General features: G+C 39.9%; 1 protein-coding gene across 2 annotated transcripts; it reads right to left on the bottom strand.

The window, feature by feature from the left end:
• Positions 1 to 601: 601 nt before the first annotated feature.
• Positions 602 to 26,898, bottom strand: SLC33A1 (solute carrier family 33 member 1). Of its 2 annotated transcripts, XM_004379169.2 has the most exons (7): positions 25,572 to 26,898; positions 10,645 to 10,835; positions 6,296 to 6,480; positions 5,921 to 6,038; positions 3,542 to 3,757; positions 2,247 to 2,442; positions 602 to 882 (listed from the first exon to the last, which is right to left on the bottom strand). In XM_004379169.2, the coding sequence occupies exons 1-6, from the start codon at positions 26,341 to 26,343 to the stop codon at positions 2,275 to 2,277; spliced, it is 1,650 nt and encodes a 549-aa protein (XP_004379226.1). In that variant the 5' UTR covers positions 26,344 to 26,898; the 3' UTR covers positions 602 to 882; positions 2,247 to 2,274. The 2 variants fall into 2 exon arrangements, with proteins under 2 accessions (XP_004379226.1, XP_023589639.1); XM_023733871.1 differs by lacking the exon at positions 602 to 882 and having other exon boundaries at positions 1,578 to 2,442.
• Positions 26,899 to 27,098: the final 200 nt, after the last annotated feature.

Raw genomic sequence — 27,098 nt, 5'->3', positions numbered from 1 at the left:
AAAGGAAAATACATAAAAATAGGGTAGTAGTTTCTAGTACTATTGATCTACAATGAACAGATCCTCAGATTCAGGCAGGTCAGTTCTAAGATGTCATCAGTGATTGTGACCAATGTATGAACACAGTTGCCTATAGGTATTAAGCAGTAATTTCTGGCATATATTACAAGCATGTACCTAAATAACCAAATTACTGCAATTCAGAATAATTACTCATTTTTAGAACAAATGCAGTTAATGGCTCTCACCTTAAAAGTCAAAGGCTTTTAAAAATGTTTTAAAACTTCAAATCATTAAAGATTTGTATACTGAACTTATAACTATGCTTGAACATACGTCTAATTTGTAATAATACAAATGGGAAGAAATAAGATGTGACTGGAGCCCGGGTGGTGCAGTAGTCAAGAGCTACAGCAGCCAACCAAAAGGTCGGCAGTTCAAACTCACCAGCCACACCATGGCAACCCTACATGGTGGTTCTACTCTGTCCTACAGGGTCACTGTGAGTTGGAATCAACTCAATGGCAACAGGGTAAGATGTAATTATGGCAATCTAATTTTAACAAAAGTTAAAAATTATGTTTCACACGTGAGAGTTATGTGTTTCTTTATTCAAGGAAGTATTCGGATTCTAATACAGGATAATGGAAACCCAATGTGACAAAGTATTGTAGCCTGTGGTTTGGTGTGGCCTCCTTGCCTCCAGGATGAACATTTTTCCGGGTGACTTTCCAGGATCTGACATCGACGCCGACACAAGCTTTCCACGGGCCATGCACGCGTGCCAGAGACCACCGCCCCATCTTTCTTCAGATGCTGAGCGCCATTTTCTCCCACCCATTTATCCTCCATACTTATAAAATCCCCAATCTAAAATGCAACCTATGTCATAAAATTAACAAAAGTAGGAGTTAGTATCTATTTTCCCCCCAAGAAAAAGTTATTATGTAAGACTCATAACTTACTCTCTCATTTTCTCTAATTTTTGAGGGATTTATATAGTCTATGGAGTTAAGAGTAATAAACAACACAAAATATGTAAAGAACCTAATCACTCGGTGTATACAGTATGTTGGAAATTGCTAAGGTACTCAAAAGGACAATCTTCCTGGGATAGTAATTCTCCATTGGAAATTACAGTTTATAAATAGAAGGTTGTATTTTAAAATATGTGGTAATACAGTACCTGATCTGGTATTAAGTAATTGTGAGATCTTTTCTCACTAGTAAAGTGCTTAGTTAAGAAACATTCTTCAACCATGTGATTTAATTTGTCAAAGGCACAAAATGTTCTTGTCTCTTTCTTTAAAACATAAGTTTTTTTAAATTGTGGCATTACTCATTTAAGTTTTACTTAGTAGGAAAGCTTTTCTTTTCTCCTGGTAATGAAACGAGAAAAAAACTACTTAAAGAATAACATTTAATTTTTATTTTCAAACCTTTGCCACGAACATACGCACAATATGTACTGTGTTTGAGTGTCATGAAGCACTCGTGACAAAAAAACGTATCTTGTAAGCATTAAAGTAAAAGTTACCAAGGAATCAAAATGTCTTCCAAAAAAGGTGAGGGAGGGGGAAATTAATAAATTAAAAATCATAGCTTTCATTTTATAAAAAATAGTTTGAATAATCTTCTTATAAATCTGTAATGCCTACAAAAGCAGGAAATGCATTTAAAGAGTCTTTAATACAGATTCATTCCTTACAATGTGGTTATGGTCAGAAAAATAACAACTAAAATGGCATTTCAGTAGTCTACATTCTCTTCTTAGCAAATTCCACATAAAATTTATCCAAGTTGTGATTCAAAATAAGATTTTAGCCATTGACAAGGTCAGACTGCTTGTAGTTAGTAGCTGAATAGCAAGGTCTGGTCCACTTAATATACTCCACCAGAACATTAAACACAGCTCAGTGACAGGTACTGATAACAATACTTGACTGCAGGGTCACCGCCTCTATGGCTACTGCACAGCAGCTTAAAACGTGCTTTGGTCAGTGAATTCGTAACAAGTAAATCAAATAACAAGGCCAGAAAAGTTGTTGTAGAACCAATTTCCTGACCTTAAGTAAACTTTAAATACACTGACAAGGCAAGGAAAAATATAATCAACTATACAGAGAAGTCTCTATTTTTCGACCATTTGGCAGTTTTATATCAATAATTTCCTTGTTTAAATAATGTTTTATACTCCTGTGCACTGATTATCAGAGCTCTCTGTATTAAAACTAATCTACAGTTACCTTTCTAGAATGTCCAGTACTGTCCGCATCAATTGCTCCTTTTGCACTTCCATGAAGATGTTCCTTCATCCTGTAACCTTTTAAATCTTGGACCGAGAAAGAACCACCAACCAAATCCAATAAAAACACAAATAATGGACTCCACATAGTAACCGTCCAGCGCTGTAACACACGAGCCACCAAATTTTTTGCAAAGCTGTGAAAACAAAATGGTAAGAAATATGTCATTATTTCAAAACAGAAGTATTCAGCAATTAAGATGTTTCCGCTTTGTAATTTAAAGGATTAATGAAAATATATTTTGTTCTAACATTTAAAAGTATAAAACAGTACATTCTCACTTCAAATAGCAAAACATGTTAACATATCCTAATGTCTCCAATGCTACTAATGAGATTGAAAACAATTTTCAGCTGTTGCTATAAACAATACTCATTTTTCAAGATGCAGCTTTTCATATTCGCAAATGTGAAGAAATTCCCAGTGAACCGACTCTTGAAGTGGACTACTATCACTTTGAAATAATCTATCAGCAAAGTACTCACCATCCAGTTTGCACTGTAATTGCTACATGAATAGCCCTTGTCTATCATTACAAAACTTAGCTATTAACCATGCATTTATTCAGCACCTACTGTATACAGTAGCGATTCACAACGTAGGGGGAGAGAGACTGCCCCTACCTTGCTAAGAAGCACCTTCGAGTGATCTGAGTATGTCATAACTAGGGACGGGTTACCCAAGAAGCAAGGTACGCACAGGCGTACTTGTGCTTACTTATTAATTTGTAGTGCACAATTTCACCTGTTTTTCACATCTTTGATGTGAAACCCAGCTGAAATTGTGAAATTGTACACTACAGATTAGTAAGCACATCTTGCTTAATGTAAGCCCGTGTATACCTTGCTTACTGGTTAATCCACCCCTAGTCATAACCATCAGTTTTGATGGGAAGCATACCTCCCAAAAATGCAGATTTCTACACTAGAAAATAAAAGATAAAGTCCTTCTAGAAGCAAAATGGAGCTCTGGTGGCACTGTGGTTAAGTACTTGGCTGCTAACCGAAAGGTTGGGGGTTCAAACCCACCAGCTGCTCTGCAGGAGAAAGATGTGGCAGTGTGCTTCCGTAAAAATTACAGCCTTGGAAAGCCTATGGGGCAGTTCTATGCTGTCCTGTAGGGTCGCTATGAGTCGGAATCGACTCAACAGCAATGAGTTGGGTTTGGCAAAATGAATCTATTCTAATATTAATTTTATTATTAGCTTACTGTTACTTAAATTAGAACGTACTTACCTCAACAGCATCAGGTGTTCGGCAGTTCTGGTTCGATGCGCCTACACACTCCTTCACTGTGAGGGGGTCCACAAGCCAAAGAGCCACCGTCGAAGGCCAGTTTCCTCCCAGGTTGGAGACAGTATTTAAGAGGGTCATGTATGTTCCTCCAATAAGCGGATCACTAACCTTGGCATTGAAAGCCATTATAGAAACATACATGCTGTACAGTGTAACCTACAGCAAAAACATAAAACATCTTCAGTATAATCAGACTTATTTTTTCTCTAAAGCTAAGGTCTGAATTAAGAACAATGACCTCAAAAACCGAAAATTGATTTTCATGATCTCTGAACTCAACAAGCATTTACTGAGCACCTACTATAAACTGGGTTTTAAGTCAAATCACAGCAATACAAAGACAAACAAGACACAGCCCTTCTGTGCCCTTGAAGAATTTATTCAGGCTGAGAAAACAAGAAATAAATAATTAGGATGAAATGTGGTTAAGTACTATAAAAGAAGTATATACATCATGCTACTAGGGCATATCTAGACAAGAAATTAATTCCACCACAAGTAGTCAGGGAAGGTTCAACAGAGAGTAATGGATAAGGTGGCATTGAAGGATGCATGCAGACATAAGAAAAACTCCATATATGTACCTAATTATATATTATATATGTTTAATTAAGAGTTCAGCTGTCAACCAAAAGGTCGGGAGTTCGAATCCACCAGCCACTCCTTGGAAACCTCATGGAGCAGTTCTGTGCTGCCCGTCTAGGGTTGCTGTGTGTCGAAGCAACTCGACAGCAATGGGTTTTTTTTTTTGTTTATATACATGTATATTTATATGTATATGATATGTGTATATATGACGTATGTACGCACTAAAATATTCAGAGGAACACAAATAAACATATAATTATATTTTTTCTTATATATGTAAAAGATAGCATTTCAAAATTCGACTAACTGAAGAGAAAAACCTCCTTAGGAGGCAAAAAGGGATCGAAGCCCCTAACCTTCCCATTAGGAACATGGAAACAAACCATGTTTCCAAAACAGCATTCCTTTGATTACCGTTTCACAGCGTGTTCATAGAAAAAGGAGTTCCCAGGTCAAGTAAGTAACATGTAAAGTCCTTGGGCGCGGGGATTTTTGTGTGATTTCTTTACTGTTGTATTTTAGTATTTAGAATGGTTGCTGGCACATAAGAGGTGCTCACTCAATATTTGCTGAAGGAACGATTAAGATGCTACTTAAAGAGGAGTTAGGTTACGTCACCCATCATTTGTCAGTTTTACTTGGCCTTGTTCCTTTCTTCTCATAAAGTATCTGACTGTTTGAGCTTCACTGGCTACACTTTGAAAAACGCTCTAATGAAATCCAAAATCCAACAAGTGACTTCTGGGTGACTACATCAGTTTCCTTTCATTTACACAGAGTGGAGCACTGACTAAGCTAACGTGTTTATTTAATACCAGTTACGTGCCTGGCGTGAACTCAGTACTTGCAAAACAGAAAAAAAATCTGACACGCTGCCCTCGACAAGTTTATAAACAGACAGACACGGTCCACTCTGGAATTCTCCTAAATGATAATTTAGGAGAAATTTTTGCAGGACATGTAAAAAACATCTGAAATCACCTGGTAGCCAAATTGTTAGGTTTTAACTAAAAACTAAGTGAGATGTTGATAAATACAACTTTTAAAGGGTTTACCCCAGGTTCCACGGAAAAATCCAAAGTGACTCTGAAATACGCATTAGCAATAACTGCATCTGAGTCTCTGCCATTGACCTGAATCACTTGTGAGCCTCTAAAACAAAGCTGCATTCTGCAACAGCAGCTTAGGTGAGGCCAGAGCAAAGTGGGGGTCATTTCTTTCAGGGCCTACAAACGTATTTAACAAGGAGAATAAAAGCACCTTAACAGAAAGTTTCCAAAATAACAAAGGGTAAGTCATAATTTTCAATGGAGAATCTAAGCCAGAGATCTGCGACCTGTAACCCAGCAGCCATCATTATTTCTCAATGCTTCAGAAGGAAATGGTGTTAGGGATCAAAGAGAAAAAAAAGAACCCAAAATCTAGAGATGGGCTGGCGGACGCTTAGCAAGGATAGAATTAATTGGCTTTGGAATTAATTTTGATAATGTAACAAATATTTATTTGATGAAAAAGAAATGAATGAACGAATGAGGAACTCTCTTTCCATGAACAGAATTCATTAAACCAAAAGTTACGGGTTTAAAGTTCACCCTGAACTAATTTTCTAGGTGTCAAATTCATGCTTAAATCTTAAAATTTAATACCATTATTTTAAGGTAACTAGAGAAACACTTCTTCTTTGTTTTATACAGAAGAGTTTACTTCCTGAGAAAACCACAGCAGGCTTACCTGATGTAATGCATAGCTCAGCAGCACTATGATATAGTAATATATAGGGAATCCCCCTTGATGTTCTACTTTCGGAGTCCACCAAACCAGCAGGGCAAATTCTAATCCAAGCAATAATCTATACAAAAACAAACAAAAATAAAATTGAACATTTTTAGTTAAAAACAACAACAACCAGAAAGCTGTGTGTCTACCGTACGACAGAAAGAAGCCTGTATCTAAAACCTGGTAGGAAGTTAGAAAAAGGTACATCTAGATGATGTAGAAGTTACAAATGCTTTCCAAATATATTCTACAATCAGATATTAGTGATATTGATGAATGTTTCTCATTTTAACATTTTTAAATTTAGTAAAGGTTTTGTTTTGTTTTTACCTGTAGGGCATGGCTTTGTAAAATACGTTTAGTGGCTGGGGACCTGCAGTGTATCTGCTGATAATCAGAGGCAGGATTATTTGCAAAGGAACCATTGGAACAGCCAATAGGGCTAAATGTTCTTTGGGTACTCCTTCTTCTACCAACTTCAGTCCTGTCACTGCATCTGCTGCTGAAAAACCAATCTGCAATATAAAAACAAACAAAAAGCCACTTCAATTTGTGACTTAACAAAATATCTTCCTCCAAACATATGTAAGCTCTTCATCAATTTCATTAGTGGCCCATGATAGTTAAATTAAGTACCATATTATTACTACTGGTATGATAGTCAAGTTACAGAAGAAATTTTGCCCTACAGTCCACTACCAATATTTAGTGAAACCAACTGAAAATTCAGCACTCTTAGGGACTGTAGATGGTTATTATGATGCCTAATTTTCTTTCAAAAAAGTTTAACCTGTTATTAAAAACAGTAGCCAAATTCAAACAGACTGGTTTGTATGTTTTAAGTTGAAGAGAAAAGCCTCCAATAAGATCCCCAATAAATCTGGTAAAATAAAGCATCACACATACACATTTTTGATGGTTCCTGATTGACCATAATAAAATTTCCAAAAGTAATCTAAAGTTTCAAGCAATTCTGAGAAAACATTATACCTGAGAGGCTGACTAAAACGAAGGGGAAGAAATAGCATAATTAGATTAATTCTTAGAAACAATGACAAAGAGTAAGGAGACTCAAAGTAGGGGGTAAAAGTTGGACAAGAAATCAGACATTTATATGTTTCAAAGTATCATCCCATAAATTAGTTTTATTTACAAAAGGAAAAAGAGTAACTTTAAAACAGATTAACCAAGTAATCAAGGTTAACAACAGACCAGAGGATAAATGGCCATCACGTGGCTCCTGACGGAACTCCCTGAGGAAGTCACAGTATCACCTCTGTGATATTTCTGCCACACACAGATAACCTGAACCTAAAGATGAAAGACAGCAGACAAACTGAAACTGAAGGCCATTCCACAGTATAAACGGCCTGTATTCTTCAAAAACGTCAAGGCCATGAAGGACAAAAAAAGACACGACAATTTAATGCAATGTGTGATCCTGGATTGCATCCCTGACCAGGAAAAAAGATATAAAACTGTTATTAGGACAACTTATTAAATTTGGATATGGAGTGTGATTAGGTAATAATATTGTATAAATTTTAAATTTCTTGATTTTTACGATTGCATGATGCTTTTGTAAGAGAAAGCGCTCATTCTTAGGAAATACGTATATAAAGTATTTATGGATAGAGGGGCATGATAGGTTCAAATTACTCTCAAATATGTCAAAAGAAATATGTGAGAGAGAGAGAACAAATCTAAAGAAAGTGGAGCTATATGTTAACAAAGAATCTGATAAAGAATATATGGGAGATCTTCCTACTATTCTTGTAACTTTTCAGTAAGTGTGAAATTGTATCAAGTAATAACTTTGTAATAAGATGAATGATAGATACTATACACTTAGACTTCTTGGATGGAGCCAAAGAGCAGATATTACCATAAAAATATTAAAGATCAAAGATATTTCACTTAAATACAGCAAAGAATTTCACTCATTCTCTTTATAAAAAATAGATCTATAAACTACACAAAAATAGTAAAAACATTTATGTTTTTATATTAAGAAATAGTTATACAAAAATAGATATACAAACTGACTTCAACATTTACTCTGTATTAATGGTGGTATAGGAGGAGATATTTGTAATACACACACATCTAAAAACAACTCGTATCCAGACTATATAAAGGACAAAAATGAACAAACTATTGCTATAAACAATATGGATAAATCACACAAACATAACGCTGAGCAAAGGAACCAGACACAAGCGTACATATTGTATATTCCATTTATATAAAGTGTAAAAATGGGGAAAACTAAGCTATCCTGTTAAAAGTTAGGAGAGATGACCTTTAGAGGTTTATTTTAAAAGGCAAACACTGGACTCTCAACTCTGCTTTCAGACACTGCCTTGGACATTGCTGGGACAGTATAAATTAGTATAACGGTCTTGAAAAGCAACTAGGCAATCATATTCACTGATCTACTAGTTGCCCATTTAAGAATCTATTGGAAGGAAACATTCTGAACATCAAAGAAAGACTTTGCAGAAAAATGTGCATTAGTGCATTTTATAATTAAACACCACAAGCAAATTAAATACCCAACAGAAAAATGATAGAGTGAATTATGACAAATTTACACACTGTGAATATTAGACAGCTATTAAAAAGTAGAAGGGGCCCCAGTGGCACAGTAGTTAAGCACTCAGCTGCTAGCTAAAAGGTTGGTGGTTCGAACCCACCAGCTACTCCATGGTAGAGAGATGTGGCAATCTGCTTCCATAAAGATTACAGCCTTGGAAACCCTGTGGGGCAGATCTACTCTGTCCAATAGGGTCGATATTAGTCAAAATCAACTTAACGGCAAGAGGTTTGGCTTTTGGTTTTGGTTATTAAAAAGTATGCTTTCAAATATTATTTAATGATACAGGACTATGTTTGGGAGATGACAAAAACAAGATAAAATGTATATATAGTGTGATTTAATTCCATGTTTAAAGTATGTGTATGCGTGTATAAAAATATATACACATACGTTGTTTTAGGTGCCATCAAGTTATATACACACATATATAAAGTATATGCATATATACACATATACATGCACACACACAAACATAGAAAAAATAGAGGCTGGAAGGAATATACCAAAAATGTGAACAACGGTTATCTCTAAGTGATGTAATTAGATAATAGACACTCTTCCTTGAACTTTTCACATTTCCTAAAGGTTCCCTCTCCTGTCATTTTTTGTTGTTGTTGTTAGCTGCTACTGAATCGGCTCCAACTCAAGGCGACCTTACCTATAACAAAACACTGCCCTGTCCTGTACCATCTTCATGATCATTGGTATCCCCTGTCATTAGAAAGGAGGAAAAACTCACTGTTTAAAATAGTAAGACTGTATTTTTCCTCCAAGGTTGTCAAAAGATAGAGGTAAAGTGTTAATGTAGACGGTTTTAAATATGTAATTTGAAAATTCTGTAATTAAGTCTAGATTTTATGAATATTAATTCCAACACTATCAAGCTCACTGTAATAACATATACTTGCCTTTCTTCTAGCATAGTATCTTACAAATGTTTTAGAACTATAAAATTAGGAGCTTACTACAGAAATCATAAAGAATAAAACACAAATCAACAGTAATCCTTGTTTATGGTATACTACCTTCTAACGTTTTAAATAATAATTCAGCGGATTTTTAAAGACTTCTTAAAGCGCTTGGCTGCTAACCGAAAGGTCAGTAGTTCGAACCCACCAGCGGCTTCCATGGGAGAAAGATGTGGCAGTCTGCTTCCATAAAGGTTACAGCCTTGGAAACCCTATGGGGCAGCTCTACTCTGTCCTATAGGGTCGCTATGAGTCGGAATCAACTCGACGGCAACGGGTTTAATAATCATATACTTCCATACCTTTGTAAATTACATCCTAAGTAAATAATCTGACTACCCTTAACATTAAACGTACACTCATTATAATAGCTGTCACTGTTGTTGTTAGGTGCCATCCAGTCGATTTCTAACTCATAGTGACCCCACGTGACAGAGTAGAACTGCCCCATAGGGTTTTCTAGGCTGTAATCTTTACAGAAGCAGATCGCCAGGTCTTTCTCCCGTGGAGCCACTGGGTGGTTTCGAACCACTAACCTTTCGGCTGTGCTTAACTGTTTTGCCACCAGTGTCCTCATTATAGTAAACCAAACCAAATCCATTGCTGTCAAGTTGATTCCAACTTATAGCAACCCTATGGGACAGAGTAGAACTGCCCCACAGGATTTCCAAGGCTGTAATCTTTACAGGAGCAGACTGCCACATCTTTCTCCCGTGGAGTGGCTGGTGGGTTTGAACAACCCACTTTTCAGTCAGCAGTTGAGCACTTAACCATTGTGCCACCAGGACTCCTTCCTCATTATAATAGTAGAGAGCTATTATTTTCTGAAGGCATTCATTTATATTTTAAGCATTAATATTATTAAATAAATATGGTTTCATACTTTCATGATGACAAAATTGTTTTCATGATCCCAAGACATTTAGCTTACTTTGGAATTACATTTAATATCCTCACACTTTTTAAAACGCATTGAATGAATAGAAACTATTGCTTTTTCATTGTTAAATTCTAATGGTGGTAGAAAGGGACTTATGATATGAACAATGAAAGCACTCCATGTTATTCGTAATTATAACAGAAATGGTAACTTTGCTTTATAAATCTCTTACCTTTGCAGTTAGAATCAGAAGGCAGTACGTAAGAACTGCTGGCATTTTTACAATCGAAAAAAGCAACTTGTAAGTGTCCGTAATCCCTTGTGTTTCTTCTTTTACTAGTGATACTTCTTTGTTTTCTCTTTTCAGAAGGGCAACTAAAGTTGTTGTTATTAAAAATATAGTTCCCCAGAAAAAAAGGAAATCTGAAATTAAAAATGTTTTTAATTTTAATTAACTTTTGTAATGACATACCTTCATTGACAGTAAATAATTCTATATTCAACTTTTCCTCAACTAAAGTCTGTTAAAAAATCAACATTTATGTGCCTATCATGTTCAAGGTACTGTACCAAGCAGTCATGGCTCTGGAAAACATACTTTACTTACCAGACTTTTTCTGCAAATAATGCACCCACACATATAATGCATGGCATAGCTCAATTACAAGAATAGCGAGGGGGGGATTGCGTGGTTGGCAAAAATTTATTTGTGTAAAATATGGTAGATCCAGAATAGACAGTTTTATTCAACAAGAAGAAAAAAAGGGGGGGGGGCACAGACATTTAGTGTACAACTGGGATGAGTAAAACAAAAATCTGTCATGTCACTTTATTCTAGGAAAGTGCTAGGGATGGGAGATGATTTTCATATCCCATAAAATCCATGTCGTATTTTTTAAGTACCTAGCCATTTCAGTCCTTTGTTAAATTATGACAACTTGGACAACATACAGATGGCTATTTACATTGGATTTTCCAACTTTTATTTTTAAACTTTCTAATGTTTTCAAGGAGTCCCTGGGTGGTGGGAACAGTTAACGTGCTTGGTCGCTAACTGACAGTTGGAGGTTTGAGTCACACCCAGAGGCACCTCAGAAGAAAGGCCTGATGCTCTACTTCTGAAAAATCAGCCACTGAAAACCCTGTGGAGCACGGTTCTACTCTGACACACATGGGGTTGCCATGAGTCGGAGTTGACTCCACAGCAACTGGTTTTTAATGTTTCCAATCTGTTTACAAATAACCTTCTCTTTTCAATACTGTGATAAAAACCAAAACCAAACCCGTAGCTGTCGAGTTGATTCTGACTCATAGTGACCCTACAGGACAGAGTAGAACTGCCCCATAGGGTTTCCAGGGAGCGGCTGATGGATTCAAACTGCTGACCTTTTAGTTAGCAGCCAAGCTCTTAAATCACTGCACCACCAGGGCTCCAATACTGTGGTGCCGAAGCAATTTCCTCATACTTTTAGGTTCAGAACAAAACACAGGACAGGACTGTTTGGGCTGTTTCAGTGAGAGCCGGCTGGGCTATTATTAGCCATTACCTTGAACCATTTAAGCGGAGGGAGTGAATAATGGTCTGTAAGATTCTGCTTAACGGCTAAAAATAATGGTAATAACGGGTATTAAATGTATACCATGTGCCACAAATATGCTAAGCATTTTACGTGCATCATCTCCTTCACTACATCCACGCAATGTATTAGGTTATTACTAGACCCAACTGACAGATGCAGAAACTGAGGGTTAGAAAGGTTGTTTTCTGAAGTTACATTATAAATCAGGGGTAAAATTGCTGCAGTCTTCACAGGAGCAGACTTATACAATTAATGTCAAAACTTAACTACTCTGAGAACTACATGTCAGCTTGTCACTACAAAAGTTACTGGATAACCCTCTCAGTTTCTTCATCTGTAAAATGAGAAGACTTGGCTAGAAAATCCCAAAGATGCTTTCCATCTCTAATGTTCTAAAATCGCACTCAGCGTTATCCGTGGTTACTTTTGTTGTACCCTACAGGGCAGTTGTACTCTGCCCCATAGGGTGGCTGTGAGTCGGAATCCATCTGGCAGCACACAACAACTACTTGTATTTTATTGCTCTTGTAGAGCAGGTAACTATTCATGGAGCCTTAGTTGTAGAAGGAATAACCTCTTTTCAAAAACAATTAGAGCCTTCCTGAATCACGGTTTTCCCTCTGGATTTGGTCTTGCTCCTACTACCGTGCCTCCTGAAGGTGACTGCTACAGCTCGAACCTCATTTATGATGGAGGCACACAGCATTATTTGTTTATACCAGTTTCACTTGTGTAGATACCAAGTTCACCTTAGTGTTTATATGCTCATTCCTTGTATGTTCTCATTAGACTCTGATAACAAACACGTAAGACAGGCAAAGCGGGCACTGTCACTATGGAGAGATGAGGAGAAGACGCTCAGTGTATTTAAATTTGGGCCAACAGTCCAATTATTAAGAAGCAAAGCCAGAACTTGAACCTAAATCTCCTGAACTTGAGTCTCATACTCTTTGCTTTATTTCACACTGCCTACATAAACATTAAAAAAACTAGTTGAGATAAGAATCTATTAGAATTGGTGTAATTACTTAGTCCTTGTTTAGAATAATTTCCCCAAAAGCAAGGTTCTGCTACTGAAATCATGCAAATTAAAGAAGCTAAGATGCTTTAAACATATATGGAAAATGTTATTCTGGGATACACTCTTTTCTTCACCATGGGCAATGTATAATTAATTTTAGATAACAGAAGGGAAACCATGAAACATTCTTAAATGCAAAAGTATCCACTTAAAAATGCATGAACACATTTCAAAGCATTTAAGTAAAAAGCCTTATGATTAAGCTTCATCAAAATAACAATTTCTAACTTATGTTAATAGAGTACATAGTTCAAAAGAAATGAACAGTTTAAGACTATTCTTATAAGCGGGGTTAATATCAATTCATTCTGCATTCTTTTCATCTATAAAATGCAATGAATAATGACTTCGTTAAGAACTTCATCTACAATAGTACTCTTCTTGAGTTTTTGATCGTCACTTCGTTTAAATCAGCTGTTTAGGAAGGCCTGAAAGAAATTATATTCCTTTCACTGTCGTCTGAATTTCTAATTAATGGTCTCTATATAAATGTTAACTGAAAATTAAAATTCTTTCACTTATATACTACTCAGAGTTCAATTTCTCTAAGCAAAAAAAATTTTAATTTGCTTCGTACATTCTTCCAACTACAATGAACAATATTTTCATCTAGAATTTACATTCCTACCAATAGCAAGAGAAAGAATATAAACAAGTTAAACAAGTTTTAGCATGCTTCTAATTACTGTTTGCAGATAATTTCTAATTTCTTTGTGCTTTGAGAATAAAATAACAGCACATTTGAAAGAAGGAAGTAGTGACAGTGGATCATTCACAGAGCCCTAATTCAAAGGCTTTGTAGAAGCTAATACCTCAGGAAGAAAGGCTTAGTCACCGCCAGGAACTATATTAAGAAGTTTCACAAGTGCAATCACCATAAATATTGACCTTGAACAGACTATTGCTATCGCTTATCGTTTCAATGCTAGAGAACATTCATAGTCAGATATAGGAACCACTGTAAAGATAGTGGAGCCCTGGTGGCTAAATGGTTAAGCGTTTGACTGCTAACCAAAACGTCAGCAGTTTGAATCCACAGCCACTCCTTGGAAACCCTACGGGGTCGTTGTACTCTGTCTTATAGGGTCACTATGAGTCAGAATCGACTCGATGACAACGGAACGGGCAAAGACACATTATTACCAAAATTAATTTCATTATCAACATTTTGGTTAATTTTATCTGCGAAAGCATTACGATGTATAAACGGATGATCAAGATCTCAAAGCTGGTATTCAAGTTTCATAAACCCGATTTTTGAGCAAAGACCTAAAAGACTAAAAAACCAGAAACCAAACTCACTGCCCTCGAGTTGATTCTGGCTCATAGCGACCCCATAGGGTCTGTAAATCTCTACGGAAGCAGACTGCCACATCTTTCTCCCATGGAGCAGCTGGTGGTTTCGAACTGCCAACCTTTTGGTTAGCAGTCGATGGCTTTAACCACTGTGCCACCAGGGCGGCTTTAAAGACAGACTAAAGACTAAATATTTTGAAGTGGCTACTAGATCTTATCTAGCACTTTCACGAAAGCAAAAATTAAGAGCATGTAACAATTCACTGGTAACCAAAACAGCTACAAAAAGCTAGCAGGCTGAGTGCCTATTGCTGAGCCCAGGACAAAACACAGAACATCTCATTTAAATCTCAAAATCCCCTCCAAGACAGGCATTACTATTCCTGCTTGACACATAACGAACAGGATCACAAGACAGAAAACATCAGGGGTGAGATTTAAACTCAATTCTGATTCTAAAGCAAAAATGTCTTCCATCATACTATCCAGATGTTCAACTACTAGCCAAAAGGTTGGTGGTTCAAACCCTCCTGGAAGCGCCTTGGAAGACAGGCCTGGCAATTGGTTTTCAAGGCCTTGAAAACCCTATGGAGCAGTTCTACTCTGTACATGAGGTTGTCATGAGCTGGAATCAACTTGATGGGAGCTAACACCACCACCACCACCCAGATGCTCAGATATACCCACAGCAAGTCAGCTCTCTCTCCTAACATCAATCAGACACTCCTAAGAAAACAAAGGAGTATATTTTAGCCCCAACCAGGAGGCCTGGAACATAGAAACGACCATACTGCTTTAACTGGCTACTTGTATCCCCTTCCTCCATCTCTCCATGTGGTGGTATGCCAAAGGGTATTCATGCATAGGATAAATAAACACGGTGTATCTCCCTAAAGGACACCCTGGTGGCGTAGTGGTTAAGAGTCCAGCTGCTAACCAAAAGGTTGGCAGTTTGAATCCACCAGATGCTCCTTGGAAACCCTATGGGGCAGTCTTATAGGGTCGTTACAAGTCGGATTCAACTTGACAGCAACCGGTTTTTTTTTTTTTTGGTGTCTCCCTAAAGAGTTAATCTTACTCAATAATTTATAAGGAAGCATGTTAATGAGAATAAACACATTATGGAGAAGAATGCAAAATTTCCAAGAACTTTTAAGATAAAATATGAGTCTTTAAAAAAAATGTCAAGCTTTCAAGGCTTCGGACTAGGCCCCCAGACCCACTGTGGTGGTTCACCCTCTTCCACCATCAGAAGAGGTAGAACAATTGAGAAGCACTGTCTGACATAGCCATCCTTGGCTCAGGTCAGGTTCTCCTTCTAATCTCTTGCTCACAGTATGGAAAATAACCTCAGCCTTTTATAAGTCAATGGTAGGAAAACAAACAGTTCCAGCTTCTGCTCTAAATAACTGTCAAGCTTTCCTTTCACCTCCTTGCTTTTGCCACAGCTCTCCACTTCACCAAAAGAGCATAAAGGGACTGGAAACACCCACCATCAGGTCCAACGCTCTCACTTTCACAGTGGAGGAAAGTGAAACAGAAAGACAATGTGCCTGGCACTGGGTCACCAGCTGAGTCTCAGCAGTAACACACGCTTCTTCTATTCCATGAATCTCTCCTTTAAGCATTTACTTCAAATATCCCTGCTGTTGAAGAGATGCTGTCTGGCTTATACAATTAAAAAAAAAAAAAAAAAAAAAACCCTTGCCATCAAGTCGGTTCTGACTCATACCGACCCTACCAGAACAGAGCAGAACTGCCCCATAGGGTTTCCAAGGAGCACCTAGTAGATTCAAATTGCTGACCTTTTGGTTAGAAGCCATAGGTTTTAACTACTAATAATTGAATTTATTTGGGGGTTAAGTTTTTACAAGACAGCATGTAATGCAAAAATGGAATAAATACAAAGTTAATTGTGAAGCCTTCCTATTCCCTTAGTCTTCCTAACCCCTTAGGAAGGTACTATGTTTGAGACTACATACTATTTCATTAACTCCAATTGTCAGCGTTTCCTCCAGGGCAGAAGAAATTGTTGTTTCTTCAAACAAGGACCAGGTGAAGCAGCTGACTTGATAACAAATGTGGCAAGGACGCAAAGAAACTGGATCACTTATACACTACCAGTAGGCACGTAAAATGGTACAGCCACTCTGGGAAACAGTTTGGCAGTTCCTTTCGAAACTAAATGGATATATCATAAGACTCAGCAATTGTACACTTGAGCACTTACCCTAGATTTGTATGCACATATTCATAACAGCTTTATTCCTAACTGTTAAAAACTGGAAACTACCCAAATCTTCTATGAATAAATGGTGAAATAAACTACGGTTTGTCTAACAAATGGATACTGGTCACAGCAATAAAAAGGAACAAGCTATTGATACATACAACTTGAATGATCCTCAAGGAAACTACGCTGAGTGAAAAAAGCCAATCCCAAAAGGATACATACTGCTTGACTCCGTTTGTGTAATATTCATGCAATAACATAAACATGGAGAACAGATTAATGGTTGCCAGGGACGAGGGGTGGGAGGAGGGGATGAGGGTAGCTATAAAGAGGCAAAATGAAGGACCCTTGTGGTGATGGTAGAGTTTAGCATGTTGACTGTGGAGGTGGTTACACAAGACTAAACATGTAATAAGACTGCATAGAACTACATACACACAAATGAGAGCATATGTAATTGGTGAAAACTGAATTAGCTCTATGGACTGTACCAATGTCAACCTCTTGGTTTTGATACTGTACTAGAGTTACGTAAGATATTAACAGTGGAGGAGGCTGGGGGAAGGGTGCATGGGACTCCCCTGTACATTTCTTTGCAACCTCCTGTAAATCTGTATTTCAAAATAAAAAGCTTATAAAAAAAATAATGGGCAATTTTTAAAAATGCAAAAGTTCTAAGACTGTGCTAGGAATAAGAAAGATAAGTCTCAAATACAAGGCCATCAAAAAAGATAGAAATCTTTAGGCATGCTGAAATCCCCTAGTCTAGAGCCTTAATTGATGACCATTAGACTTCAGCCTGTAGGGACTGTGTGTTCAACTATGAACGGAAGGAATGACATTAAAGAACATGTATAAAATGCAGTATTTATCCACAATTATTTCTAAAAGAACAGGTGTCTGAGTCACCTAGTGCTGCTGTAACACAAATACCACAAGTGGGTGGCTTTAAAGAACACAAATTTATTGTCTCACAGTTCAGGAGGCTACAAGTCTGAATTCAGGATATGGCTGTAGACGGAGGTCCTTCCTTGTCTATTTCAGCTTCTAGCAGCTGTTAGCAATCCTGGTAGATATCTGTCTCCATTGTCTGTCTTCCTCTTCCTCCTGCGTGTGTCTCCTGTGCCCATTCTGTTCTTCTTATAACTCAGAAGTGATTAGATTTTAGAACCCACACTACTCAGGTATGACCTAACTGACATAAGAAAGAAAACCCTATTTCCAAATAGGATTCTATTTACAGATACAGTGACCAGGATTTCAATACGTATTTTGGGGGACACAATTCAATCCAAAACAATAAGTGAAATTAGGCATTTTATATATTTCATTTTTAATTCTCTAGGAACTGAACACCTTCTTGTATTAATTCTATTTGCTTTCTAAAAAAAAAATTACAGTTTTAAGAACACACTATAAATGAAAGTAGGAGATTACCGGTAATTAGTGAGGCTCTGTGATTCAATCATTGACAAGTTTACACAGTAAAGGCTAATTCAATTGATCTGTCAATAAATCTCAGAAAAATGAGAAGTGAAATTCTGAATAAGAGATACGACAAATAAACGAATTTTGAAGTTTACAGTGTATTTTGTAAATTGACTTTTCCACACAAAAGCACTTTCATGCTTCTTTACTAGGCAAAGAAAGCACACGGTACCATTTTTCCTTTGTTTTGATTTAAAGAAGACAAAACGGCCTTAAGGCTTTCCTTCCAGGGTGTGGGCCTTCAGTTTTTAATATCTAATTCCCCCTGAAGTTACAAGCCCCAATATTCCTCCACTTACTTAACCACTAGAACCCCAACATTTGAAAGTAAGTTCAAATTTACTCTATTTGTCTATGCTGACATGTAAGATCCACCGGATTTATGAAAATGTTCCATTCAAGGCCAAAAGGGAGCTAAACTGAAGGGTTTGGTATCATACATTTTGTATATTTACCCACAGATTAGCTTTTAAGGCAATGGGTTAATTTAAAAAAAATAAAGTTTACTTTTCAATTGTTTTTCAGTAAAATTGAGTTTTTTCTTTTAGCATACAGTTCTATGAATTTTAACACGTGTATAGATTTCATATCAGCACCATAATCAAGATACAGAAGAGTTCCATCACCCCTAAAACTCCCTGGTGCTATCCGTCTACAGTCATCCTCTCTACATCCACAACCTCAAGCAACAACTGATCTGTTCTTCATCTCTATAGTTTTGTCTTTTTGAGAATGTAAGGTAATATTTTATGTCTAGATATAGATGCTATTAAGAATAATTATAGCCTTTATAAGAATAACTAATCTGTTAGAGATGATTCAATCCATCCTGCCCAAGTTCTAAAAAGCATACATAGTGACATATGCTAAAGAATACTGCTTCTGAAAGCAGAACACAAAAATTTGTGACTAAGTAGGAATTAATGGTCCCGCTCTCTTCCTAGTTCAAAGCATATATGTCTTTACAAATACTTTTTATTATCATTCCAAGTTTAATTAACTCCATATTTATAGCATCAGTTTTTTCAAAGCAACATTTCCTTTTTCTCTAGTTGACTCCTCTATGTGCATGCCTCTCTATAAACAAACTACTTTATAAATTCCAGTATCTTTAGCTCTCTTCTCCAGTGTCGGACCATCCTGCTCCCCACCCCCAAACCCAAACAATCTATCTCCCATCCGACTGCTTTTTCTAGTTGTGTTACCACTGCCTCTAGAGCAGAGGGTGTCAATTAGTAGTTCACAAGCTGGATCTATCCCAAGGCATATTTTACATGAACCTACTAAGTGTTTTAAAAATGAGGACATATACAGAAGAGGGATTTCCACCTTCTCTTGAATACTCATAACATCTAGCAATCCTGGGATCCTATTGCCAGTGGGAGGCAACAATTTATTGGAGCTGAAACTCCCTGCCTTTTTAGCTTCTCAGGTTAACACTGTCCCCTCCAATTCCTACAGTCTTGCACCAACCCACTTACCCTACTTACATTATACCTATCTACTCACTTTGTCATTTGGGTTTGCCAACGTCTGTTATGGACTGTAAGTTCTGTGGGAGCAGAGAATCCCCAGGTCTTGTTTATCATCGTATTTTAATAGCTATCACATGGTTAACACCAAACAGGCACTCAATTCTGAGTAAATGAATGACATGAGTAACTTTAAAAACAAACAAGCATAAAAACCTTTAGTCTATCACTTTTCCTGGGCATCAGGCATTCCAGGAGTGGGCTGGTGTTTTTTAGACATCAGCAGTCAGAGGGCTCCTTTTCTCTTGTAGAAAAGCCCACCAGTACACAGTATATTTAGGCCTCAAGGTTTTCCTTGAGATTTTTTCCTAGTTTCCTACCAACTGCAGGAAAACATCAGATACGGAGTCAAGAAACCCAAGCTATAGGTATATCTCTACCTCTAACCAGCCACTTGACCTCAGTTTCCTCATTTATAAGGATGAAGAAATTGAAATATATGATCTTTTCAAGCCATAAAATTTTTTATGTTCTATTCGCTATGTTCTTCTGGGCTACTTTCATCATTTCTTGTAGCTTAAAATGTTGTCTCTCTTTGCTACAAAAGGTCCTTGAAAAACAAAGGGTGTGGGGAGGGAAAAAAGCTTACTTCTCAGTTCAGGACTGTCCTTGATCGATCAGGGTATCTAAAAGCCAATCTTGGCATAATCAAAGTTTATCTAAGGGATTCTATTCTCATCCTATCCTTTCTGTTCTCAATTTACAGATTACACAGCTTTCTAGATGGCAAAAATTGTTCTCTCTTGATATATCCCATCTTTGTTTATCCGTAACACTCAAAGTGTTAATCACAGAACATACTTCAGAATTTTTAAAAAATAATTATGCTTCCTTTTAATATTCTGATTTTCCAAACATTTGCCCCAGTGTTTGGCTATTGTTTTCATTACCTAAATGTAAAAATGGCATCTGACCTCCTCTAACTTCACAAGAGGGAGAGAATCACCATCAGTTTCAGTCCAAGGCTGATTCCTAAAAAGCGGAGGTCAGACATACCTCCTCTCTCCAACCTTTTTATATATGTCATCCCATTGCCTTCTTACCCACATGGTTTCTGCTGAGTAGTCAGAATTTAGTCTTATTGACTCTCCTTTGTAGATGACTTTTCGTTTATCTCTAGCCGCTCTTAAAATTCTCTGTCTTTGGTTCTGGCAAGTTTGATTATAATATGTCTTGGTGACTTTCTTTTGGGATCTACCCTGTGTAGGTTCGATGACCTTCTTGGATAGATATCTTCTCGTCTTTCACGATATCAGGGCGGTTTTCTGCCTGCAAATCTTCAACGATTCTCTCTGTATTTTGTTATCCAGCCCCCACCCCCCACCTCCGCCGTTCTGGTACTGATAGAGTCCCACATAATTCCTAGGATTTCTTCATTTTTTAAATTTATCTGATTTTTCCTCAAATAAATCGGTGTCAAGTGCCTAGGTGGAAGATGTGTCCCTGTCCCCTAGAGCATGTAGGTGGGTGGGTTTTGCAGCCAGACTTTTGGCATCCAATGCTGTTGGCTGTAAGGACTGGGAGGCACCACTTATTCTCAGACCCCTGTCGTGGGTGGCTAAGTGGATTGGGTGAAGCCACCAATCGTCAGGCCCCTGATGTGGGTGGGTGAGGACCCTGCTTAATGGGCAGGGAGGTGTCAAATATCACAAATCCGCCACCCCCTTAGCTGCTGCAGTTGAAAATAGGCTTCAGGTATATACCCTGTTGTATTATGCTAATGAGTGCCTACACTGTTGAATGGGCCCACACAGGTCTAGGCAGGGGTGAAAAGCCTTCAAAGTCCATGGAACCCTTATGCCTGTGCCTAGGCAAAGGGGCAGTGCTGGCTTAGGAGGCGTGGTGATTTTTTTAAGCCGTGAGACTGGTTTGGATGCAGTTAGCCCTGAGCTCCCAGCTTAGGGGAGCTGGCGGCCTCCTTTTTTTTGTCTGTTCCCTCCCCAAGGCTGGGAGACTGGGTCAGGTGTGACGGGTCCCACTTCTGGCCTATGGGGCACGGCAACCGCTGAACACTGCCAGACCGGCACCAGAGCAGAGCAGGGAGGGGGTAGACGAGATGAAGAGAGGTACTTCTTCCTTACAGAAGTCCTGGGGGAAAGGGTTATTTTGAACCCACACGATAGGTTCGATGCTTGCACATAACTTTCACAGATCCAGCGCCCCCTCCCCCTGGCTCCGGAGGCTCACGCAAACTCTGTCGCTCAGCGTCTCCTGGTGTGGCAAAACGCTTCCCGAGCGCCACTGCTTGCCTCAGCTCAAATGCGCCAAAGGATTCAGCTTTCAGGGTGCCAGCTAGGTCAGGTCTGGCACGTCTTTACTGCTTCTGAACTGTCTCTCCGTCTCCCTACCACTCAGTCCAACTTCTCAACTTTGTCTGGGATGCTCAGGGCTCCTAGATTGCTATATACAATCAATTCACTTGTTTTTTTTGGTCTTTGTTGTAAGAGGGACCACAGGAAGTGTCTGACTATTCTGCCATCTTGGCCCCCTCACCAATCTTTTTACCATTCTGACACCAGTCATCCCTCCCATGGCACTCTCCACTTCTCTGCTGGGTTCGGTAATTTGTTGCAATGGCCACACAGAACTCACAGACTATACTCACGATTATGGGGCTTCTTAGGACGTAAGAGATTACAATTCACGATCAGGAATGACTCAGGATACAGTTCTTCAGTCAGGACAGCTTCTCGGCCATGCCCAGAGGCAGGCCTCTCCCTGGACCTCAGCCTCTTGTCCTCTTGTGCCTCTTGGGCCAGCCCAGTCCCTGCCCTGCTCAGGCAAGTGTTACAAAGCTCTTTAGCTGCACTGATAAGTGCCCAGGGACACCCCACTCTACCAGTAAGCCTAATTCCAATGATGCTCAGCTCTCTCTCACTCTGTGGGTTGGCAAGCCTAGTTCTGCCAACAAGTGCGGTGGCACCCTACTCCACCAGGAAGCCTCCTGTCTGAAGGCGCTCAGCTCTCTCACTCTGTGGGTTGACAAACCCATTGTAATCACATTGCTCCGTAGGCTGGGAAGCCCACTATGCCCTCTTGTGCCCATCTCCTGGTTCTGCTGCTGCCGTTTCTCTGCTACTGCTTCTCTCCATCTTTGGTGTTACAGCTCTGTCTCTTGGGTCTAGAAGGTTCGCAGTGCAGGTATCCTGGGTCCAAAGGATGTATTCTGCTCCCATTTCTTCCTGGCGGTAGTGAGATCCCCCCTTTCTCATTTTAAGACTAGCGGGATTGCAAAACTGACCAGACCCCTCATTAGGGTTCCATACACCTTATTTGTATGTTCCCACCCCCAGAAGGAATAAGGAATAAGAAAGACCAAAGAAGAACTGACGCCTCTGAATTGTGGTGCTGGCGAAGAATATTGAACATACCATGGAATGCCAAAAGAACAAACAAATCTGTCTTAGAAGAAGTACAACCAGAATGCTCCTTAGAAGCAAGGACGGCGAGACTATGTCTCACATTCTTTGAATGTGTTATCAGGAGGGGTCAGTCCCTAGAGAAGAACATCATGCTTGGTTAAGTAGAGGGTCTGTGAAAAAGACGACGACTCTCAATGAGATGGACTGACACAGTGGCTGCAACAATGGGCTCAAGCATAACAACGATTGTGAGGATGGCACAGGACCAAGCAGTGTTTCATTCTGTTGTACACAGGGTCACTATGAGTCGGAACTGACTCGAGCACCTAATGGCAACAACAACCCCCATAAGGGTGCTATTCACCTTATATGCATTAATAGCAAGCTATCCAATCCACTTGGTGGGCCATAAGCATCTCATCTGCATTGTCCCAACCAGTCATCTGGTGGGAGTTATAAGACCATGGCAAGAAAGGCCATATAGAAGTGATCCAACACACGGCGCTAAGCAACTATACTTCCTTAATATGATTCTCTCTAAATTCCTCAAAACCACTGATTTTTCTTAGTTATACTATTACTAAGTTCCTGAAAGTAAAAGGCTGTAAATGTGATATGTACAATCATAAAAAGGAGAATGAGAATGCTGGATCTCTTAATTTACTAAAATGTCTTAACCAAACACAGCAGTCCACTACAGATTAAAAAAAAGTTCAATTAAAAATAAGCTATTTTTACAATCTCCTGGAGAACAAACTTCAAATTCCACAAACAGCTATTCAAAATAACAAATCAGTCTAAATAAAAATTCAATGACACAATTTTGATCCATACATCAGGGAACACTTGTGGTTAAAAGAGGAAATAATTATAATAGCTCCTGAACTCATAATGGCATTCTCTGGAATGATGTTTTATCAGTCTTTCTTATGCTATACTTCAGAGGAAACTCTTAATCTAGCTAGTAAGTAATTTAGTTTCCATAGCCTCTTAAATCTTCATTTGTCTAAGGAGACTTCTCATGTTAAGTAATAGATCACCTCATAAATCCTCCTTGGTGATATGACAAGTCCAGTACAAAATGAAAAGCAAGCACATAAAAAGCAACAAGATGTCGATAAATGTATTCACAAAGTACCTCTAGGCAAAAAATTATGCATAGAGCAGGAATGGGGCCCAGAACATTCAGAGCCAAATCAGTCTATGTATCAGAGACAAATCATTCTACGTACCAAGCAATAGCTCTCAACCATTTCTGGCCTCGAACCAACTGAGGAAAAAGTACAATCATTTCATCAGTAGTGGTGGCTCATCAGCAGTTTGAGGAGGCGGACAGGGGGCCCTTACAGGCCCTATCAGTGTGTAGGGAGTGTACTAAATTTCAGCAGCTGGGTAGTACAGTTGTGAATCCCTGCTCCCCTCTCCCAGAATATGATAAGCCTTACACTTCCCTCACACACAAATTCCTGACATTTACCCAGTTGGGAATACCCAAGCTAATACTGGGGAGCTGAGAGGAAGTTTAGCTCTGTTTAAATTTCAAAACAGAACCACTCAAATTCACCATTACTAACAGAATTAAGGATTCTACTATATTCCTGACGTTAGTAAACTTACTTCTGTTTTCTAGCTATTGGGGGAAAAAGCCCTCAGAAAACCTTACAGGGGCATGTGTTTTACTCATGCAGAGGAAAGGGGAAATTCTGTTGAATTTACATCCAATTACTTACTGGATCAACATTAAACTCTTTCCACAGTAATTAAAGAAATCTTCCTAAGCTGGTTACAACCTTTTCTTTCACCACCATTTCTCAAGCTCAGTCCTCACCATTACTGCTTAAGGCAACACAGAGACTGTCCTGTACTTTGTATTTTTCTGCCTCCAGGCATTTTCACATGATGTACTGCATTCTGGAATGCCAATTCTCCACTTCATGAATTCTTATCATTCAGGAATAAGGTCAAATGTTCTCTGCAACGCAAAGCCTGACTCCCATAGGCAGTTAACGGCTGGCAACTCTGAGCTCCCCTAAAACGTCTATCTCCCCCATTTCGTGTGTGCCAGCCTCTGCCTTATTTACTGGAGACTCTAGGAAACCAGCCACTTAGCAGACTCAATAATGTTTGAGTGAATTAATCTTCACCAGAAGGCTAGCTGAGGACTCTTAGTACAAGAGTAGGGGTAGAAATGGACCGGAAAGCATGAAGCTAGAATTCCCGACTGGACAAAGACAAAGGGAAAATGGGAACCACCAGATCCACATTAGCGTCTTAGGCAAGTGCTGATGGATCCCTGCACTCAGAATTGTTCTCCATTACACATTAGTGTTACTTGATGGGTGGCCTCTCCTTGCTCTCTGCAGGTTACCGATGAATTAGGATTGCTGCAATGTAGTCGTTCCGCTTTAATAACTCACAGCTTCAAAGAAGCCCAACTTAGCAGAACAGAAAACTTACCTCGGCTCTTCTCCCATAAAATGATTTCCAGTAATTTAAACAACGAGCTCTCCTTCCACGTCACATACTCTTGTCAAAGGATTCATAAACGTAAAATAAATCTAACAGCGTAACAGTTTAAATACACTACCTGAAAGAGTAACGATCCCCCTGGGTTGTGGCTGAATCCGCAAATATTTGTTACAAAAGTCGGGGGATTCCAGGGCCAAAAACAAAACATTGCCCAAAAAGTAGCCCGCAGTTTGGCCCACCGAGTTGCAAGTAGACGCGTAGCCCACGTTTTCCCGCGATAACATGGTCAACGCCCACCCGTCCACGGCGATGTCCTGAGTGGCGGCCAGGAATTCAAACAAGAAGAATGTCACCGTGAGCGCGAGCACGTCGGGGGTCCTGCCCTCGCCGTTCCCGAGCAAGTGGTCCACCCGCGTGGATAAACCTATCATGAAGAGTCCCAGTATGTACTGTGTCGGCACAAGCCAGGATTTGCGCCGACCGAAGTTCCTGAAGTAGACCGCGTCGACCAAGGGGGCCCAGAGCAATTTGAGGCTGAAGGGCCAAAAGACAAAACTGAAGAAAGCCTGGTCCGTATAGCTCACGTTTTTGCTCTGCAAAATGAGCGGGATGCTTCCCGCTAGGCCCAATGGAATGCCCTGGAGCACGTAAAGGAAGAGCAGCAGCAACACGCTGCTGAGTTCGGCCCGGCAGCTCCGGACGACTCTGGAGGCGCCCCCGGGGCCGGTATCCTGCAGAAGGGCTTCTCCGTCCCCTTCCCCTCCTGCCGAGTCCGGGCCGTCATCCCAGCCGTCTGGCGGCAGAGAGCCGCTCTTCACCTCGAGAGAGAGGCTGAACGTCCCTGGCCGCCGCTGCCGACTGCTGTCCTTGTGGGCGACGGTGGGTGACATCTCAGAGATGATGCAGAGCCCCGTCTGGGGCGGGCCCGGTCTGAGCGTTTTGGATCCGTCTAGGCCCAGGTCCGAGGCTGTCGCTCTGGACCGGGGCCTCGGCTCAGACAGGGGCACAGGACGCAGGGCTCTTAGCGTCCTTACTGCGGCCCGGGGTGCTCAAGCGACGAGCCAGTCCCCCGGCTGGAGGCCCGGGCGATGCCCGGGGAGATGCCCCTTGGAGCAGCGGAAAGGAGCCTGAAGTCTCCCGGGCAGTCGCACCGGGCTCGGGGCTGGAGGAGGGGGCCGTGGTGCCGCGATGGAAACCGACCCCTAGCTGTGGCGGGACCGGGCCGCCCGTCTCTCGACGCACAGCCAGCTCTAGCCGCCACCAATGAGGCAGCGAGCACTTTCTCCACACGACTCCAGAGGTTCTAGATAACTTCCTGCCTCGCGCTTCAGGAAGCGGTCCTAGTCTCTAATGACTCCCTTCCCCGCCTCGGAGCAAGCCAATCAGGACACGCTCCAGTGGCCCAGTTTGCAAACAACGCTTGATAGGAACCCGCAACCTCGGCGGCCGGGACTTCCGGGGATGGTTAAAGCGGGAGCACCGAGCGGTGGGGCAGGGCGCCGCGCGAGCTCCTCCTCTGTGAGCGCATGCGGCGGTCTGGAAAGCGTGGGCCTCCGTCATTGGGTCCGAGAGGCCACGTGACCGCGTGTTGCGCAAGGCTTGCGCGGGCGGTTGGGTGTTGGTAAGCAGAGGTGCATTGTGGGTC

The sequence above is a fragment of the Trichechus manatus genome, unplaced genomic scaffold, assembly GCF_000243295.1.
Source record: "Trichechus manatus latirostris isolate Lorelei unplaced genomic scaffold, TriManLat1.0 scaffold00062, whole genome shotgun sequence".
NCBI lineage: Eukaryota > Metazoa > Chordata > Mammalia > Sirenia > Trichechidae > Trichechus > Trichechus manatus.
Note: the sequence above shows the minus strand (reverse complement) of the source record. Positions and strands in the feature narration are given on the sequence as shown.

Bases quoted from the DNA above. Each gene is read 5' to 3' on its own strand.
- SLC33A1 (XM_004379169.2), bottom strand. From the start codon at position 26,343: ATGTCACCCACCGTCGCCCACAAGGACAGCAGTCGGCAGCGGCGGCCA. The intron at 10,836-25,571 runs GTAGTGTATTTA...TTTTAATTTCAG, and splicing joins GGGGATCGTTACTCTTTCAG to ATTTCCTTTTTTTCTGGGGA. The intron at 3,758-5,920 runs GTAAGCCTGCTG...TTTTTGCTGTAG, and splicing joins TGAGCTATGCATTACATCAG to GTTACACTGTACAGCATGTA.